This window comes from Echiichthys vipera (genome assembly GCF_963691815.1).
Source record: "Echiichthys vipera genome assembly, chromosome: 5".
NCBI classification, from domain to species: Eukaryota; Metazoa; Chordata; class Actinopteri; order Perciformes; family Trachinidae; genus Echiichthys; species Echiichthys vipera.
In genome coordinates this window covers 25,146,913-25,167,248 of record NC_139830.1, presented here as the reverse complement: position 1 = coordinate 25,167,248, position 20,336 = coordinate 25,146,913, and the positions used below count along the sequence as shown (strand labels likewise).

The window sequence follows — 20,336 nt, the reverse complement described above, 5'->3', positions numbered from 1 at the left end:
TCTTTCTGGAGACAATTGCACAATGACTATTTCCTCGTAATTGCACCCCTTTTGACTTTTCGATCGTGGCTTATTTTTTATGGTCAGTGTGAGTATGGCTGGACAGACGGTGTGTCTGCATGAACAAGTTTAATATGCGCTGTTAAACAGATTGGCTGAAATGTCTAGTGGTCAGATTCTGTGGCTGTTTGTTTCTGATTGTTGCTGATAATGTATTGTGACGATTACTGTCCATGAAGCTCCTGCTCATGTTTAAAGACTGCAACTTCTCATATTTTTTTTCTTTAGAGATGACATCACAGGAAATATGGTAGAGACCAGTTTTGTTTTGCTTAATAAGTAAATATAGCAGGGCTCTGTGGTAATTCATATTCATGGGATAGAACTAATGATTTTAAGTAAACTGTAATGAAAAATAGTTTGCTTGTTAGATTTCCTGGACAAAATCTAAGTATAATGCACTTCATGTTATTTGCCAAATCGTTTCATATATCTTTATCACAAAAATATTCACATTCATATACTGTGATATTAACTTGAGCCATATAACCCATCTCTGGTAAATTATTTCATGTATTTAATTATTGTCATTAAGCTTGAATACAGGGGAGGGTGTATCCCATGATGTTGGGCACACTAAAAAGAGGGTACTGTTCCCATAGTAACACAAAATGCATCTTAATGTCCAGAAATGCAAATGCATCTTTCAGAGCAACCTTCTAATGGGCACTTTTTGGGGACACAGTACATTGATTTTCATTGAGCGCACCAGCTGCCAGCTTTTCATTTACAGCTGTTCCCCCTAGAGTCCTTAGACATTTGCTGCACTTGCAGATTACATTTACTTCTGAAGATTGAGGTAAACATATGTTCAGTTGTATTAAAACACAAGAATGTCAACCACACAGTCATGCTCAGCAGCACCGGTAAACTGCCTCTGAAACCCTCAAAAAGACAGCTTCAGTATCCCTGAATCGGCATGAAATCCTTGGCAGCCGATCTGTGTCAGCCCAAATCCTGGTTCAGTGTAGTATGTCATTTTCTTTGTTTGTGCAAAGATTACAACAGTGAATTGATGTTGCCTCCATAGGCACACAGCTGCACATCCTTCTTAATGTGTGCATGGTTCCATCCGTTGCTGTGTCTAACAGAAACAATGCATGATAAAGACATCACAATATGGACCAGCTTAGAATTGATTTGAACAGAAGCAGTGATTGTCTTGACATTGCTGAAGCAGTGTTGGTTCAGCCATTCTAACCAGTAATTCAATCTGTCTCTTAACCCCTCTTTCCATCAGGTCCTCCTGGACCCCCTGGAGTGGTCATAGTGGAGGAGATCACTGATACAACGGCCACCCTGTCCTGGACTCGTGGTCTGGACAACCACAGCCCTATCAGCACCTATAATTTACAGGCCCGCAGCCCATTTTCATTAGGCTGGCAAACTGTCAAAACAGGTAATCAATAAAGAGCAAATTGCAGCCTTTAGATCTGTGAGGTTTATGTGGGGCCATATACAAAGGCAAACCAGCCCACCAACAGCAACGTTACTGGATTCAATAATTGCAATTCTAGTGGCAAGGTACTTTTATATAATTAAACAATAATACTTTTAAATAAAGAAAGTAATGGATCAAATGTCTTCCTGAAAGTGAAGCCAAAGCATCTTATGATGTGGGCCAAACCAAAAAAATTGAGATACACGTCAAATACATTTTTCTCAAAGATGGTTTCTGTCATTTTAAAGTTGTACTCCTTAAGATTTTCATCTATTTAATTGTCTTTTAAGTTACTATCTATCAAAGAGTGAGTTAAAACAATGGTGACCGATCATATGAGCCACTAATGAAAGCACTTCTACTTGCCTTTTTCCAAGTATTCCAATCTGAGTCAGAGCGTGATCACACTATCCTTTTGGCCGCGGCCAAAACCGGTTTTTCAGCTAAAGTCTAGTACCTTAAAGTAGTGTGAGCGCACCCGCTCCGCGCTCAACTGCGGCCGGACGGCTTGAAAGAGATGGGCTTTAGCGGAGCCGTTTGCACATGTACGAGCATGAGCGTGCGCACGTGTACGAGCACGAGCACGAGCCCTACGGCAGTAGCGTTATGTCCGCCTGTTCGGACATGTAAATAGAAGGACGGACCATGCGCGGACATTTAACAACAACAACAATGGTGGTGAAAGGTTCACGTTGTGTTTACTGCAGATTTGGTCGGATGAAAATATTCATAAACAGTCGACAAGACGCACAAAAACTCAGAGGTCTACGGAAAGATTTGTAAACAAAGCCACACACACGCGATCAATGCGTGTGACGTGTTACGGCTTGAAGGCGTATGGACAGCAAGAAGCATTGGCCGAGGCCCAGGTAGTGTGAGTACAAACGGGGCTGGGGCGCGGGGGGGAGAGGGAGGGGGGACAAGTACCCTAAAGTCCGGGTCGTGGTCCGGGAGGACAGTGTGATCACGCCCTTAGGATACATTCCCGGGCTGGATGTAAACAGCCATGTTAGTGACACTGCTGACAGCGGTTGGTTTGTCAGCACAGATCGTCACTAATAGTTATGCTGCATTCACTTGTAATCGGAAATCGGAAACCTCAACTTCTGAGTGTAATAAGTAAGGGCAGAAGTGTAATATGAACATAATATGAACGTGTGTGTGTGTGTGTGTGTGTGTGTGTGTGTGTGTGTGTGTGTGTGTATGGATTTAAGAGGGTAACATATAGGGGAGATGCGTTTCAATAAACTTTAAGTAGTTCTGATAACACTGATGGTTGTTCAAGTGTGATTCTTTGTGATGAGTTTGCTTTAAATTAGTTATTTGATGCTTTTCGAAAATGGGTGAAATGTTTTGATTGACAGCTGTGATTAACTCAGGATTGGTCGGGTTAGGACTTACGATAATGCCTGATGACTACTGCGCAGAGAAAGTGTCGCCTACCTTTATATATTTTCTATGCTCCGGACAGGTGTCTGAGAAATTGAAACTTTTCCTAGCTGTTGTTTTTTGTATGAACTTGGTTGTTGTTTATAAGAGCTTAGCAAAAAGTTATTTGAGCTGATATCAAATATCATTGCTTTTAATTTGATTCCAAGTCAAATCAGCTGTTAGTGGGAAATTTACCTTTTGGACTTGAATTATAGGACTTATCCATGCTCATTTAGTTTACAGTAGATGCACTTTCATTGCTTAAGAATGAATTATCTTCTTTTTTTTTCAGTACCTCCTAAGAAAAACCATCAGTTACTATCACTTAGCATTAAAGGATGAAGGCTTGCTAAGCATTGTGTGTAATCCATCTTAATATGCTGTGTGATAATAATACCAGAGTTTAAGTTGTAATAATGATTCATCCCCACAGATATATAAATCACACTTTGTATACACTCCTCTCACATCATGTCTGTTCAACCACATTTAATTCGATAAAGCAGAATTAGGACTCTGTGATGCATCGTCAGTGTTGAACTTGTTAACATTAGCATAAAGGGGATTGGGCTTTTAGCTCCCACTCCTCGCAAACAGAGTTATCAGCTCATGTTTGAAGAGCAGCTTGCTTGACAGAGTGGTCTCATCGTGAGCTGCTTTGGATGATAAGAGTGTAAGCTCCTCAGCTTCACTGAATGTTGCTTTAGTGAGAGACCTCTGGTTCATTTGTGACACGGATATGGTTTCAGTCAATGTTTGTTTGTTGTTGCAGGATCAATATTGACAAAGCTTGATTATGGTGGCCCTGAAGAAACTAGATTAGTTATGTTACCTGCTTGTAATTGTTCAAAATACATTCATAAATCTTTTTTTTCCGTCTCAGGAAGTGATTTGTAATTACATAGCTCTCTAAGTCCTCTGTAGATGCTGTGAAAATTGATTGAAATCAGCTTCAGCCTATGTAATGTGTTAGACTTTCTAGTGTGCTCTAAAGCTGTGAGTAAGCTGTTCAGATATCAAAACAATTTCATATACATACCAGGTTTCAAGTAAATTGTGTATCGTCACCACCTGGTGTACAAATATGCCAAGTCACAGTGAATCTGGAGAAAAGGCGTAATACTGTGCAATCCTTAAGAACCAAGACAATGGCATATTTTTGGTTTTCTGGCTCTGCACTCCAGCAAACTGGAGTTTGAATGAAACAATAGCTATGAGGCTTAAGTGTCAACTCACAGCTATTACACACTAGTATAACCATGGCAGGAATTGTCCCCCAGTTTCAGGGGGCAGAAAGTAATTGGACAAGTTGACACAATGTTGAAGTAATCATGTAAAGTCATCATATTGAATCGTATATAATCCTTTGCAGTTAATGACTGCCTGTAGGCTACAGCCCACAGACATCAGCAGACATTTGGTATCCTCTCTGGTGAAGCTTTGCCAGCCATCTTCTCTTATTGTTTCAGTCTGGCCTTAAGCACTGTGACACCTGCTTGGGTGATTGATTGAGGTCAGGTGACTGTCTTGGCCAGCACATGATTCTCAAATGTTCAGCCATGAAAAAAAGACCTCCCTGATTGCCTTGTCTGGGTGTGAAGAATCATCGTCCTGCTGCAGACTTTGTATTTAAAGGTCAATAATTCCTACACTCTTCACTCGATATGGATCTCAACACTGGCACTTAAGGCAGTGTAAGTCTTACATACTGCACATAATGTGAACAAACGTACAAGAGCTGTTACTTGTATTTGTCCTGATTAAATAAACATTATTTGTGTATTTGTATAGCACATTTCATACAGGTTATTGCAGTTCAAGGTGCGTCACAGATGACTGACATGCAGATAATAAGACTGAAGAGTAGACGATAACGTTAAGAAAAGTCAACACAACAATTTAACAATTTGAGACCAATAAAATGATGATGTGATAATATATATTTAGAAGCTATTTAGCAGTACTAGAAGTCGTAAAAACAGCGTGAAATAACTTAAAATACTAGATTAAAATAGATTAAAAAGACAAAACAACTACAAAAGGCATGAGAATAAAATTTTACTACGTAAATACAATAAAGTTATTAAATAAAATAATGTATAAACCATTCTTTTTATGATGAGTATTTTTTATTGTTTTTGTTTTCAAAAAGACAAAACATAAGAGCTGAGAAACAGGACACATGGAGTACAAATAGGGTTACACAATTATGTCTGTAAACCATTCTTCATCAAAAGCCTGACTGAATAGGTTGCTTTTAACTTGATTTAAAAATTCACAGGCAGAGTTTTCAGTCAGCTCAGAGCATAATAACTAAAAGCTGCCTTACAAAAGGTTTTAGTCCTGCCCTTTGGAACAATAATAGACTTGTGGCAGAGGACCTGAGGAGCTGTACTGGTTTATACACATGAGACATGCCGGCGCAAGACCATGAAAACAAGTAAATGGATTTTTTTTTTTTCAGAAACTGAAAGGCAACTAATGTAATGACTTTAAAACAGGTGTAATGTGTTCTCCCCTTCTGGTCCTGTTCAGCACTCTGACTTCAGCTGCAGCTGATTCAGAACTTTTTTAGGTAGACCAGATAGAGAGCATTTCATTAATCAGCATATAAAGGCGTGCATTAGTCTGTCTGTGTCACTCAGAGAGAGAAATGGTTGCACTACATAATCAACACTCTTGTCTGCAGACCCAGACCCAGTGACAGGGGACATGGAGTCAGCCATGGCTGTGGAGCTCAACCCCTGGGTGGAATATGAGTTCAGGGTGGTGGCTAGCAATGGGATCGGGACCGGAGATCCCAGTGCACCATCAAGAGGAGTTAGGACTAAAGAAGCAGGTAAAGCCTTGAAGCCGTCAATGCTGGATATACACTTCATTTTAGTCACGGATGAGAAATCACCCAGAGTCCAGAAACGTGTATAATATTCTGAGTGCTGATGATTTATAGGAGCAAGAGCTTACAGTAGCTGGTGCCCCCATATGCCACTTCATGACCATGTTTCATTCCCATTGTTAACATACTCACTTTTAATTGGGGAAAAGGGTTGAAAATAAGCTGCTTAAATGAATTTCAACAAGCATAGTGTTTCTGCTAAAGCAGCCTGTCCTTTAATACCCTAAGGCAAAGACACAGCAGAATACACTATTTATGGTGAGCAGAAATTGATTGAGACCGTCTGGATCAAGCGTGCTGCTTCACTAACTGCTCGTTTCTCGTCTATAAAATGTAATAATTACAAAGGTCAGTGGTCATTTGGAAGTGGCTTATTTAATCTGTCCCATCTCTTCAGCATAATTAACAGACTAATTACTCTATCCACACACAGTTGTGGTAATTCATCTTTAAACTTATAATCCGTGATCCAAATGTCAACAAGAGTGCAAAGTTCCGAACACAGCACTGGAATTATTATCACTCTCAATTTGATTGACAGGTATTTTAATAACAGGCACATACACCAGACAATAACTGAGGTTTTATTGTTTTCTGATGCTGTTTGTTTACTTCAGCAATGTTTGAAACTCATCATTAAAACAGTTTTATTTTCACTTATGATATTGTGACAAATATTTTTTTTTAAATAATGATAATAAACCTCACAATTAATTAAAGCTCAAATGTATGTACTCATAATTTGAGGACTGGGCTTAAGGGACATGGACCACTGTCTGAAAAGTATTTTTTCTGTATTCTCATGTTTTCTTTCTTTTAAAGACATGTTGAAGTGAGTTTGCAGTGTTGGGTCAGTGATGCATCGTTAACCTTTCTGTTTCACACAGTCCCGTCCGTGGCACCAGCCAACGTTAGCGGAGGGAATGGCCGCAGGCATGAGCTGGTCATCTCGTGGGAGGTAGGGTCCTCTGCCGAACTGCCTCTGTAGCACAAGTGTGACAACATACGGGCAAACACAAAAATGTCACAGTGGGTCTGGTGTTACAGTTAAGAAAACTTTTCACTTAAAATAATCTTTGCCGTTTCAGGAATGTCATATAATAAACCTGTCTTGAACTTCAATGTGTTGAATCATGTATACTGAACCATGGTAACACAATATTATGACCCCAACTAAAGATGTTACTTATCAAATGCTCATGCATCAGTTTCTTCCAGCTAATCCACAGGTAATGAGACGGATAATAAATAGATATGTGTTTAACTTGATCACACTTTGTCACATATTTACAGTTGTCAAAACATGAGTGTATGTTTTGACAACTGTAAATATGATACAAAGTGTGAAATGTATTTTAAAGTAATTTTTCATAAAAAGAGCATGAGTCACCTCAGTCCTTTGATCTTGGGCTCAACAAAAGCCACCAATTAGTCAGGTTCATTTCAGTTCACCTCGGTTTGTTACACATTGGAACGGTCATTTTTGAGTTTCCATTATCAAGAGTTGTGGATGATACCAGTACAACCACTCCATTTTATCCCATTTTTTTCATTACCCTTCTGTTGAGGTATCAAGAGCTAGAAACACATCAGTCTGTGGTTGGTGCAGACAAATGGAACAGTGAGGAATAAAAAAGGTTTTAGCTCATTCCTCAGTGCATGCTGTCCAAGACTTCCATTGCACAGCCGAGCAATGCAAACATTTACATTTACAAAACAGATCTAGTTTTTACTGTAGGTACATGTCCATACAGGTTACGTAAGGTTTTAAAGGTACTAAACCAAAAGTGTTTGATGCAAACAGGGCTAAATCACCTTGAGCAGTGTAGTTCACAGTCCCTGTTATCTAAAAGAAATAAACTCCCCTACCTTTAACCTGTAGCATCACAATGATAATGATAATACACTTGCTAAAGTCCTGCAGGTCAGATTGAAGGAACAATTTGAGATAATACATACAAAAGATAATACACTTAAGTGCTGATATTTCATTATGTGATTTTTGGTTTTAATTTTATAAAATAAACTTGTCGATCCTGTAAGCCAGTGTGACACCACCTTTCCTTCTTGCCACCTTCTGAGACAGAGCAGTGAAAGGCATAAAACCACAAATGGTTATTTTTAGAATTTTAACATGATTAATTATGTGAAGAAAACTATAGGGTGAAAGTGTTCTTCATTTAACTTGGGAAAGTATAACTTACTAAGATTAAAATGTGATAATAAATGTGGATGTTAAGGGAATTTATCATCATCTACTGTACCACTCGCTGCTAAGAACATCTGTGAACCCACAGGTTGAGAATCAGTGTTATAAGGTTGAAACATCCGTGCTGAAACACCGCTACCATTGTTCCCTTAGGAATTAAACTTTCACTAAGTAATAAATCCTGCATGTGAATGTGACTTAATAATCATGTCGCGGTTGCTACTGCATGTGCCATTCATTAAAAACCTTCACTTTTTGTTGCCTGGGAATACTTGTCAGACATTATTAAAGGGAATAAAGCATGGTTGATGGACGACGCTAGTCCTTGCGGTTCTTAAGCTTGAAGGAAATGGTTTAATGATTTTAAGATATACAGATGATTGCATTAGTTTACAGTCAGTTGCATTCAGTTGAGGTGAGATATGACAAGTAGCTGCAGTTTCACTCAGTGTGTGCTGGGGACCTGCATTTGCTTGCAGTCCTAGTCCCACAACCATCAAACTGGGATCTAATTAAAACATAGACGGAAGTTTCAGACACTCAAGTGAGAAAATGATTAGAAGAGTCTGGAGATGTTCTTAAAGGTAGAAAGACAGATGGAATGAGGGATTGAGTTCATCTGACCTCAGAAAACTTCATGATAATAATTATTTTACATTTTTAGTGATTCGGTTTGGATAAGACTGGACACTTTAATTTGATTGGGTTGAAGAGCTAGCGCTTAAAATTCAGCAGAAACATTCTTAATTGCTGTGATCATGGCTTTTTAAATAAAAACAAATTAATAAATTAAAATATTGTTTTTTCTGAAAAATTATTTGCATAAAAATGTAAAAAATCAATTGACATCGTTCGCATTGATTTTCTCATTTATAATTTTGCAGTTTCATCTAATGAGCTCATCTTAAACAAGCAAAACAAAAATATTCACATGGAGTCCAAGAGTCCATAAGAGTCAAGGCAGACATGTTCCAAAGGAAATGTTGTCTAAATTATTGCACTGAGTACAGCTTGGTGGTTGAGATACATTGATATATATATATATATATATATATATATACTGTAAATAAATATATATATATATATATATGTGTGTGTGTGTACAACATAAGATGTTTCATACTGTTAACGTCACAACTGTAGCTGTCCTTTTTTTAGCAGACAAACAGGTCAACACCACAGCTGCAGAACCAAAGGTGAAATAACCCAGCTGTGGGTGCTCTGATCTCCCAGGAAGCCATGACCCTTCTGATAGAAAAGGGCAAGAGAGATGCACATTATATCCAGTGGGATAACACAAAGGTTGAGGTTGCATTCTTTATAGCTGTCCGACACCAAGAGAGGGTCTTGTGAGATGTGATGGGTCTCAGGTGGGCGCTCTTCACCATTACATTAAAGTGACCTTTTTAAGAGGGAAGACCCATCTGCTGCAGTATTCAACATGATTTTCTCTGACTTTCTTTCACTGAATTTTAATACCACAGTGGAGAGTTTGAGCATGTGTAGTGCTGAGAAAGGCTTTGCCTGTTCCTAAGAGGGAGCAAACCAGAGATGAAAGTGCTTTAGTCCACTAGGGCAGGATGCTTTTCCACAAGATCAGAGGTTGAAGTGGTTAGTATAGAGAGGGAGCACCTGTATGAGATAAAGATTTAACTATATTGGTCCCAAGGGAAATAAAGGCATTGCAGCAGCAAGAAAACAATTCAAGCATTAGTATAACAAATAGAGCCTAGACAAATCTTTGACTGACTTGAAACAATGACTTCTGGCAGATGTCTAGATTATCTGTGGATAATCTTTCATTTTCCTGCACGTGCATAGGGTTTTCACTGTCTGTCATTGGCTCTCTTGATTATAAGATTTAAAGAGGTTGTGTCCAAGAGTTGTGAGTTCGGCAGATTGTCATTACAAGCAGGGCAAAGAATCATGCTTCATCATTAAGAGTAGTACAAACCCAGGAACACAGCTCATTGCACTTTAAATAGAGTCACACTTTATTCTGTTGGAAATTTGTTTAACCATCCAGGGTCTCAAAGTTTCAGGGCACAACTTGGTCACAATTGCAGAATTTGCTGACAAAGGCCATGTATTACACAGCGCTGCATCTGCCAGGCGAGTGATTAAGATGTGAATTTTAAATTCAGTCCCACCAGAGAGGCACAGTGATGATTAACCTTGAATCTCAGAGTCACTCCCAATAATCCAGGGATGTTTATGAATATCTGCTTGTAATTTAAATCTTGACAATGGTTGTACAAAACCTAATTACTCCCATATCAAGTAAAGAGGATATTAGTGTGAACTGTTTCTAAGTGGACTGCTTGGCTCTCAGCAAGGTTTAGGGCACAGCATGTACAGAATTACTATGAGCAATGCTGAAAATTTGCAATTGAGATCAGTTGAAGGATATATTAACAGGGGAGCAGTGAACAGATGTGGAAGCAACTGACAGTTATTCTTGTAGTTATTAAGTATGGCTGCCCAACTGCCACTGGGAAGATAACCTTCACATGAGGAGGAGTGCCCCTTAGTGAAACATTATGGGGGATAATGTCCATTCCAGATGGGATGGTGTTTGGTGGTAGACTATTTCCTGTTTATAAATGAGAATTATACTATAAAAGGAGTGTCATTAGAGTAGCTAGTAGAAGACAATGACAAACTAAACAAATGCAGGACCCCATGTTGGAGGAGCAATCAAGGGGTACTAAAAATTACTCAGAACCAAAATTGGTGCTTGGTCAGACATAAAACTCTTCTTCCTTTCATGCCAGGCATGAATATGAGTAATTATAAAAAGTGACTCTAAGTGAAACAATTTCTTTGTTAAGGATTCTCTTGATGAGACTTGAGAAAGTGTATCTTTTCAGTTACAAACCTGCATGATTGGAAACATGGGCAGATTATGAGACTATAGACCCCTTGGCACAGACATGCAAAATGCCATGTAGTCATGTTGTGTCTCTTTGTGGTCATGTTCTGTCTCTTTGTAGTAATTGTGTGTCTCTTTGTGGTAATTGTGTGTCTTTTTATGTTTCTTTGTGGTAATTTTGTGTTTCTTTGTGGTAAATTTTTGGCTTTTTGTAGTCATGTTTTGTCTCTGTGGTCATTCCGTGTCCCTGTAGTAATGGTGTGCCTTTTTGTGGTTATTTTGTTTCTCTTTGTGCTAATTTTGTGTCTTTTTGTTGTAATTTTATGTCTCTTTGTGGTCATTTTGTGTCTCTTAGTGATGATTTTGTGTCTTTTTGAAGTCATTTCATGTCTCTTTGTGGTCATTTCGATTCTCTTTGTGGTCATTTTGTGTCTTCTTGTGGTCATTGTGCATCTCTCTGTTGTTATGCATTTCCTTGTAGTTGTTTTGGTCTCTTCATAGTCTTTTGTGTTACATTGTAGTCTTTTATGTGTCTTTGTGGTAATGATGTATCTATTCCTGATCTGTATATGTCTCTTCAAATGACATTTTACAGGTGAAGGCCTTGGCCCCCCCGACACTATGGGCCTGAGGGCATGTGCTTGTCAGGCCTGTTTAGTAATCCACCCATGATTGGAATAAGTGCCTCATAAAACCGAGCATTATTTGGTCCTCTTATTAATTTGAATTCAATGTATTCATTTTTGTAGAAGTACAGTGTACAATAGTGAAACATGAGTGTACTTCTTAAAAATGCCAATTGTGGAGTAGAATAATTGGTCACCCATCAATAAGTGTCAGTTGCAAAGAGCACCGCAGAACAGTCCTAAGACTCTCCAATAAGATGCAGTGTCCTCCTTTTGGTACTTGCAATTTTAAGTCATTCTAGCTCTGCCCTAGTTCTTCTCGTTTCTGCTAAATGCTCTTGGAAATAAATCAGGACTGTGTCAGTGATCAATGGAGATGGATATTAAAGGAGACGGAGCAGGAATGTTAGCCCCTTTTGGCAGTCTAGGCATGTGAGCGCATGGCAGTTCTGCCTCTCCAATCATCTGTGGAGGGTTGTCAGAGCCTGGACGGCCATGGTGGGCAGGGTTATTAAGCAGGATGAATGACTAAACAGTCTCTGCAGCTTCATTCAGCCGTCTCATTAGAGTCGACGGTGAGAGACTGTTTTTTTTTTCTCGGGGAGCCATTGGGAGAACCATTAGTGATGCCCCCACAGTCATCCTCACTGAGCCCAGCAGGCTCCATAATTTCATCCACAAGACTTACCTCAGTTATATCAGCCCTCTCACACTGTGTCTACACTTATCTGTGACTATCTCAATTCCCAAACCTGCGAGTGTTTCGAGACCAAACTCGCTAATTTATTCCTGCTGTTTTTTTAAGAGCCATATTCCTTGGCATGTGCTTAAAAGCATTGCCAGCTCTGATAATAATCTGTTTGATGGAAGCAAACTCATTTTCACTGATCATCGCTGTAATTAGGCAGTCATGGTGATTGGTAGTTGTTGAATGAAATTTGAACCACATTTCCATCCATAAGAAATCCCTCTGTAGAAGAGCTGGCTAATTTCGGTGATGCCTTCAGGGTACAATATTGCTTTGAAGCCTATGCAAATCATCACATTAAAGCATGTAGAGTTTGTTGCCAAAAACAGGTGTACAGGTGTTTGTCATTTATTAAAAGATTGAATTCCTGCAGCTCCTATTTTAATTAAATTCTAGCTCACTTAATGAATTGGCATTTGATTTGATTAAGCAAGGAGCAGCTGTGGCTCCCAGTTTCACCACTTCAGGAAAACCACAGATTAGCATTGAAGCCAGCACACGAAACCTGTGTCACATAAAGCCTCCTGTCAGACATGGAAAGATAAATAGCTACATAATGGGCACAACTGAGCCAGATATGATTTGTTTCCATTACTGAAGACTGACTGCATCTTTATTAACATTGGCAGACAGTTACAGTAAATTGGTAGGAAATTGAAAGCTGGTTATCCAGGACTACCATAGAAGGAAAAGTCGTGTTTTGTTCAATGAGAGCCTCACTCTCACATAAGAAGCCATTTAAATGAGGAAATGTGCAAATAATGTTCAGTCACAGAAATTAACAGTGTTGGTGCCATTAGAGTAGGCCAGGTTTGCACTTGATCTCAGTGAAAGACACTCTTGGATGATTCTTTCTTTCTTCCCGATATCTTCAGCCTGTATCAGAGGAGTTCCAAAATGGTGAAGGCTTTGGGTATATCGTTGCATTTCGTGCAAACGGAACCAGAGGCTGGAAGGAGAAGATGGTGACTTCAGCTGACTCCACCACGTACAAATACAGAGACGAGACCTTCCCTCCCCTTACCCCATTTGAAGTGAAAGTCGGCGTGTACAACAATAAGGGAGATGGGCCGTTCAGCAAAGTTGTTATCATCTACTCCGCAGAGGGGGGTGAGTTAATATCAGTGGTTGCATGGAAGTGGAGAGGGAATTGTTTTCAGCATTTTACAATTGTCGGCATTTTGACTTGCTTTACAGAACCAAGGGAAGCACCATCTGATGTGAAAGCTTATAGCATTTCATCATCGGAAATTCGGGTCACTTGGAAACCGCCCAATCCTGGCCCTGGAAGACCAAGAGGATATGAGGTGGTTGTTAATTGTGTGCTGTTGGGTTGTGTGATACGTGCACACTTTTACATTTACATACAGTGTCTGAGAATTTGCGAAAGCATGTGTACCATTGTGCAGGATGTGAGCTTTGAAAGTTATTATTTGTGTTAACAGGTCAGCTATTGGAAAGACATGGAGCAGGAAGAGTCAGGGAAAAAACAAAGAACTGTGAAAAACGAAACATCCATGGTGTTGACAGGACTTGAGGGCAACAGTGTGTACCTCATCACTGTAAAAGGCTTCAACAGCATCGGCCAAGGTCCTGCCACTGCTGCTGTCACAGCCAACACCAGGAAAGCCCGTGAGTACAGCAGCAACACTAATTATGTAATACTATATATGGAATAGAGGCTATCTGTTGAGGTTGCTCTAAATCCCCTTGTAAAAAGACTAGTAATTGACCTAGTTGGTTGAAACTGTGTAAAAGTCTGTCTGAATTTGCATGTTGCGTTCTCTTCTTAGCTCCTGCTCAGCCTCCAACCAACCTCATGTGGATTCAAGAGGGCAACAATGTGTCTTTAAACTGGGACCCAGTGAAGGCAAAGGACAATGAATCTGATGTCATCGGGTACATGGTAATGATCAAGCTCTAAAGCCATGTTTTTTCCTAATATTAAGACTAGATATTATTTTAGATATTGCTTTGTACGAATTTATCCCCAAATGTAATACAACTACAACTCAGCAAATGTGTAATATCCAGAAGTGCAGTATTCCACCTATTTTACTACTTTTATAAGTCAATGCAAATACATATTTTTATTCAGATTATATAACTTTATTTGTATGTCTATTTAATGACAGTTTTATATGTGTGGATGCACCAGATGTGAAATGACAATGAAGGAATTCTATTAAGACATAAAACGATTCATGCAAATACTATAATTTACTCTTTGAGAGGAGCTACTAGTTACAGAAGTACCGTTAGCACTATAAACATAAACACCGGAGTCAATGCTTTAGGTTTATGTTATGGCCTTTAGTTTGAATTATTTTTACTCTGTCTGAGAAATCTTGCTTTACTGTCAATGTGGTATGACAACAAGCTCTAAATACAAGGACATCCATGGTTTTCAGCCGATGAGAGTGGCAAATGAGAACCTTTCATCATCACAGTTGGAAACACAATATCACAGAAGTTTATGAATGCATCTAACATTGACCGAGAATCTAAAATGTCACTTGGTATTCCTAGTTGACTCTTATACACAGTATTGTATTTAAAGAATCCTGTTATTTTGCCTATTATTGTTTTTGCAGAAAAACTCCAGATATAACTCCTTACGTTTGTCTACTCTATTACTGTTTGAAGGAGTACTTCACCCTCAAATGACCATTTGTGACAAAGGGTTGCCTTTGAATTCATGAAGAAAACTTTGTGAACAGAGACCCAAAAGACTGAGAAAGGTCTTGATGCATTGAAGAAATAGGGGTCCGAGTTCAACAACAGGGACACTATATCAAAACATCCATTAAAAAACCCACACAATATTTGGGCAGTATAATTCAAGTCTCCTTCATCCTCTCGTATGCTTTGTACTAAACCTTATTTTTTACAAAACTTCTGCTACCTACGTCTGCCACTACTAGGCACATTACTCATCCAGGCGAGTGAGTGTGTCTACTGCTGTAAATGTTGTAAGAGCCGTAAACAGATGTTTCGATATAGTTTTGCTGTTATTAAACAGGGACCCCTATTTCTCCAATGCATCAAGACTTTTCTCTGTTTTTTGACAAAAAAAAGTTTTCTTAATGAATTCAGGGCAACACCTGGTGAGTAATTGATATGCAAATGGTCGTTCTGAGGGTAAACTATTCCTTAAAAGTCAAACTGTGTTTTTCAATATGTATAAAGTATCTACATGTAAACCTAAAGTGGTAATTTGCACATGTCTTAGGTGTTACTTAAACAGGAGGGCAGAGGCCACAACCAGGTGACAAGAACCATAAACCCTTCTACCATGCTATCACTGCCAGAGGGAGGCACTTATATCATTGAGGTGCGCGCCCTCAGCGAAGGGGGAGAGGGAGCGGTCAGCTCCCAAGTTCGAGTGGTCACCTCCTCCGGTAAGCTCAAAGCTGGTTAGTTACCTCCCCTCTCAGCCAGACGCTCCATTACATGACCTCTTAAATCCAATCTCTATGCACAGGCCGTTTACTCTTTGTAGTGATCTTATGTTCCGCCCTTAATTGAGTCACCACAGCTGTTGTGTGAGCCAAGTTTTCTTTGGCTAATACTGTTTTAATTACCTCGCCCACACAAACCTTCCTTCTCTTGCACAGTCAATTAACTTCCATGCAACAGGACGAACAAAAAGTTTGCAGTCCTATGTGTGACATTACCTGCAAGCTTTTCAAGGCAATGAATTACTGTTTTGTTCTTTGTCTCCATTCTCCTTCGTTGTCTTTTTTTTAATCATTATTATTTTTTTTTTTAAAAGACTATTTCTTTAGAGCATCACACTTCTTGAGACCAATTCCTAAAAAGACCAATGGAGTTATTTAGCATCAAAATGAACACAGTTCCGCCATTTTGTTTAGCATCTTTAATTTCATCAGTATTGACTTTTTCCCCTCCCTTCTTTTAGGTGTTCGAGCAAAAAGCAACCAGTGCTCAGTGCACTGCCTGCCACAGAGCCTGACATGGGCAGCACTGCTCCTGGTTCTTCTGGTGCCTTCAGCTTCCTGGTGAGGCCACTGTGCCATCCTCATTTTCATGGAGGGAGCCGCCGGGCTTCCGCTCCCTCGTTCCCTCTGACTGCCTGCTCGCTTTGGCCTGACCCATCCCAAACGGCCTGAGGCCTGCCAAAGGGGGTTGAGTCTGCCAGTTGTCATGTGGCTCTTCAGAGTTCATCCTTTTACATTTCCTGTGTCTTTTGAGGCCCTGGACATTTGATTTGTGCAGTTCTTTCCAACATCACAGTAGTGTTGTACTGTAGTGTACATTGTGTGGAAAGATTTGTTTAATCATTTACTTTAACATCATGTGTTCCTCTCATTGACTGGCATCCAACCATTTCCAGACGGCTCCTACAGCTCTGGGGCTCTACAGAGCATGAACAATTCCTCGAAAGCTGCTGTGGTAGTAATACAGGGATCAGCCGGCCTGTTTCTTTTCATTACTTATCTGCATCAATTTACCCCTTGGCTGCCTAACAAGCAATGCAGCAGAAGCTCAGTAGAGATAAGTGCATTGTTTTCTTATTCACACATTGAGGAGAAAAAAAAGTTTTTTATGGAAACATGAATCTTACTATTTCCAGACTTGCTTTTTGTACATTGTGTTACCTTTAGAGAAAAACACAGTGGTGTGTGTCAGCTATATCAAACTCTGTTTTTGGTAGTGATTAAGCGATGCTTGGTAATACAGTTTGTTGACTGTTGGATGTATGGAGATAGGAAACAGGTTCTTACCTGTAGTGCCCGGACACATCAATAGACAAAGACAACTCTGTACGGACTCTTGATGTCAGTACAAATAAATGTGATGTATATTTTTTAAATGGTTGTTGTTTCTATTTTCTAACTTTTAGCAAAGAAAAATTTCTGACAACAGACTACGGCAACAAATGATAATTATGTTCAGAATTATTGATGAAATTGATCAGATAATTTTTTCTTTACAGTTTTTTTCCTAAAGCTCAATGGCACATCTTCAAATTGCTTACTTTGTCTGACCAGCAGTCTAGGATCGAAAGAGATTAAATTTACAGAAAAACAAATTAAAGAAAAGCATCACACTCACCCATTTTAGAAGGTGGATATGGACAATATTTGGTATTTTTGCTTGATAAATGGCAAACAATTAATGGATAATAAAAAATAGATGATCCACTAGTAATTGACATATCAACTTTAGCACTTTCACTCTATATTTCATCTGTACTTGTTTGTCACTGGTCTAACAGACAGTTCTGCACTTTCAGAAGCCTTTCCCAAATGTTATGTAAAGTATGGCTTGATTGAATTCCACACACGTGGCATTCGAGGCCACAAAACTTTCTGTGATAAAAGAACCACTGCAGAGCCAAATAGGGCAGCATCAAGAGTATCTCTTCTCCCTCTCAGGCTCCTTTCTCGCCTTGTCTGCAGTAAAAGCTTATCTCTCACTGGGCAGAGATCCAAATGAATTTGCCTCAAGTGTAATTAATGTTAGAATGGAGATCTGTAGTCCTAAACCCTGCTTGCTTGAGCAGACCTTTTGCTTACTCTGCCTCCAGCTCCCTGGATTCTCCATTACAGAATCAGAGTAACCTGGCTCACCCTTTTAGGTTCATACAAGGGTACTAGCTCATCCTCAAGAGATGGGACCACACAGCAAAACAGAGGACAAACACTGCTTCAAGCTATGGAAACTCGTCTTCTTTCAGATCTCTCTGTTTTGGTTACATTCAGAGGAGGAGAACGGTGAGCTCCTCTTTCTAACTTGTACATCATTTCTGTCTGTAGTGCAAAGCATTAAACTGTTTCATGTGGCTGGAGAGGAGGGTTTTTGATGCTTTTAGCCTGTTCAATGATGTCGGCCCAAACACATACCTCCACACAAGTGCTAATGTACCGACCTTTAATTATTCATGCAGCACCTGTCTGTGTTGGCGAATCTGATTTATGATAATGGATTATGTACCCTGCAAGAGGACCCATTTGGTTCGGAGAGCCAGAAGCTATAGTGTCAGCAATTAAAACATGAACTCCCCCTTAGGTTAATGTCAGCGTCTGTGTCTGCATGTGAGGGTGTGCTGGGATATACTGTAGTTGGTTTTTTTTCCTACAGTATGTTAGACAATTTTAGGGGTAATGTATTCTGCTGGAGATCAACAAAGGGTCAGTTTTACAATTTAGATTGCCCTACTTGCAATCAAGAGGCATTGAAATGTTCTTTGTTTATTTGACTTGAATATAAAGTTCCTGCTTCTGCAAACTGGATTCATGCCAACCGCCATCTACTGTGGATAATACTCTGATTATGGATACAACCCTTATAAAACTCCATATCAAAAAATCTGAACTATCCCTTTAATGTAATGTTTAAATACCTTTGTGTTTTTGAAGGGGAAAGAGTCAAATCGGTTCAAGCTTTAGGCTTAAGGAGGCACACTGCACTGAAATCTAATAAACTTTTTTACCCTGATATGGTTAGGAACACACATAATATAAGAGTAACCCTGAAGCTGAGGCATTCAGCATCTCTGCTCCAAGGACACTTCAACAGGTCAGCAAGGACATATGCACATATACTTTATTATAATCCAATGCTGTTGCAATAAATACGATTTATTTAACAGAGATGGTCTATTTAGAGGACACCATGGAATATAAAGTTTCTCTCCTCTCTTTACTCGTCATTCTGAAACATAAACCATGTAGCCTACAACAAAAGAAACCATTAAATATGATATCACAGCAAGTATCAGTTGATACTACTTCTGTCTTCATCCATCCACAAATGTCCTTTACCCTTTTAAAACAAAGTCGAGTATTAAATTGTCTCTGTGGTATTGTTGTTAAAGGATCCGCTCTGTGATTGAGAGCTGAGCGGTGACTTTGCTTTTCATGCGGGTCACAGTTTAATACTCATCCAGAAATTGCTAGAAGAGTAGAGCCCTCCAACAGATGCTGCTGCTACAGTAAGAGGTAAACTGTAATATCATACAGTAAAAGACTTTCTGTGCAGCCTGCAATTTTCTGTCTTGCATTTCAGAAGCTGATACTGTGAATGACACTAAAGTGGTAAAATAGAATGGGAGAATTTTTTTTTGGGATTGTGAAGATGATTTTGATAATCAGACCGTAGACAACGGCCGCCGCTCGGGAGAGGAAGTCAAGGATCAAAGACATCCGCTGGCTACACCAGAAAGCCCCAAATATTAGCCTGTGCCCCCAGGGGCTAACTTGTGAGTCAAGGCAGGAGCCAGCAACTTGTGAAATTATTACCACCTAAGGAAGAAGGGGAAAACAATTGTTCTAAAATATATAAAATATTGAGGTACAATGGCAGTAATGCTGTGTCTCTGTGTGTGACATTGAAAAAAGAAATTATCTTTCTCAGTACCACTTACAGATTCCAAACATAATTGTGGTTTCACCCTAATTTAATTGTGCCTGCATTTTTTCTCAATAAGCATTAATTGACTGTCCTAGATTCATAATAGACTACCAATGTACAGTATGTCTTATTAATAGTCTCATTGTACTATCAAGAGCTTGTGTGTGATGTGAAACCTTCTCCAGATAACATCATTATGTGTAATGACATTTCAACTGAATTATATCCGATCTTTACTGTGGTACAGGGCATTTTGTGTTTTGTAAAAATATAACAAATGATCATTTGTGTTTGCTGTAGGAGATTTCTGTGATGTTTGGATTTTCCGCCTGCCCTCCCCCCGCACCCCCACCCCCACCCGCCAGGCAATGGCAGTGAATGTGAATTAGGGAAGTGTGCCATGTTCTGTTGAAGACTGTGAACAGAGGGATTAAAAGAAGCAGCTTTGCGGAGAGAGTCAACATTCAGCATTGTATTGCACCGGCCCAGTAATTATTGAAGTTATAATTGAAGTTGTCTTTTGACCTCTAAAACCAGCTGTACTGTCAAGAAGCCACAGTGCGCAATGTGCTGTGCTGTTGAGCTTTTATGGGACATAAAATAATCATTCCTTTTTTATTTGATTGTTTAAAGTACCCTCATTGTACCATCAACAATTAATTTCGCCCCTTTT

The 20,336-nt window shown here is 39.3% G+C and overlaps 1 protein-coding gene across 1 annotated transcript in view; it reads left to right on the top strand.

Annotated features, from left to right (window-relative positions):
* Positions 1–16,309, top strand: part of cntn5 (contactin 5) — a gene marked incomplete at its 3' end in the record, with an annotated part of 89,254 nt that extends 72,945 nt beyond the window's left edge. The window contains exons 15-23 of the mRNA XM_083914608.1: positions 1,301–1,459; positions 5,622–5,771; positions 6,716–6,786; positions 13,159–13,393; positions 13,481–13,590; positions 13,729–13,915; positions 14,077–14,189; positions 15,516–15,684; positions 16,206–16,309. Of these exons, the coding sequence (XP_083770734.1) occupies positions 1,301–1,459; positions 5,622–5,771; positions 6,716–6,786; positions 13,159–13,393; positions 13,481–13,590; positions 13,729–13,915; positions 14,077–14,189; positions 15,516–15,684; positions 16,206–16,309 (1,298 nt within the window). The remainder of the gene's footprint in view (positions 1–1,300; positions 1,460–5,621; positions 5,772–6,715; positions 6,787–13,158; positions 13,394–13,480; positions 13,591–13,728; positions 13,916–14,076; positions 14,190–15,515; positions 15,685–16,205) is intronic.
* Positions 16,310–20,336: the final 4,027 nt, after the last annotated feature.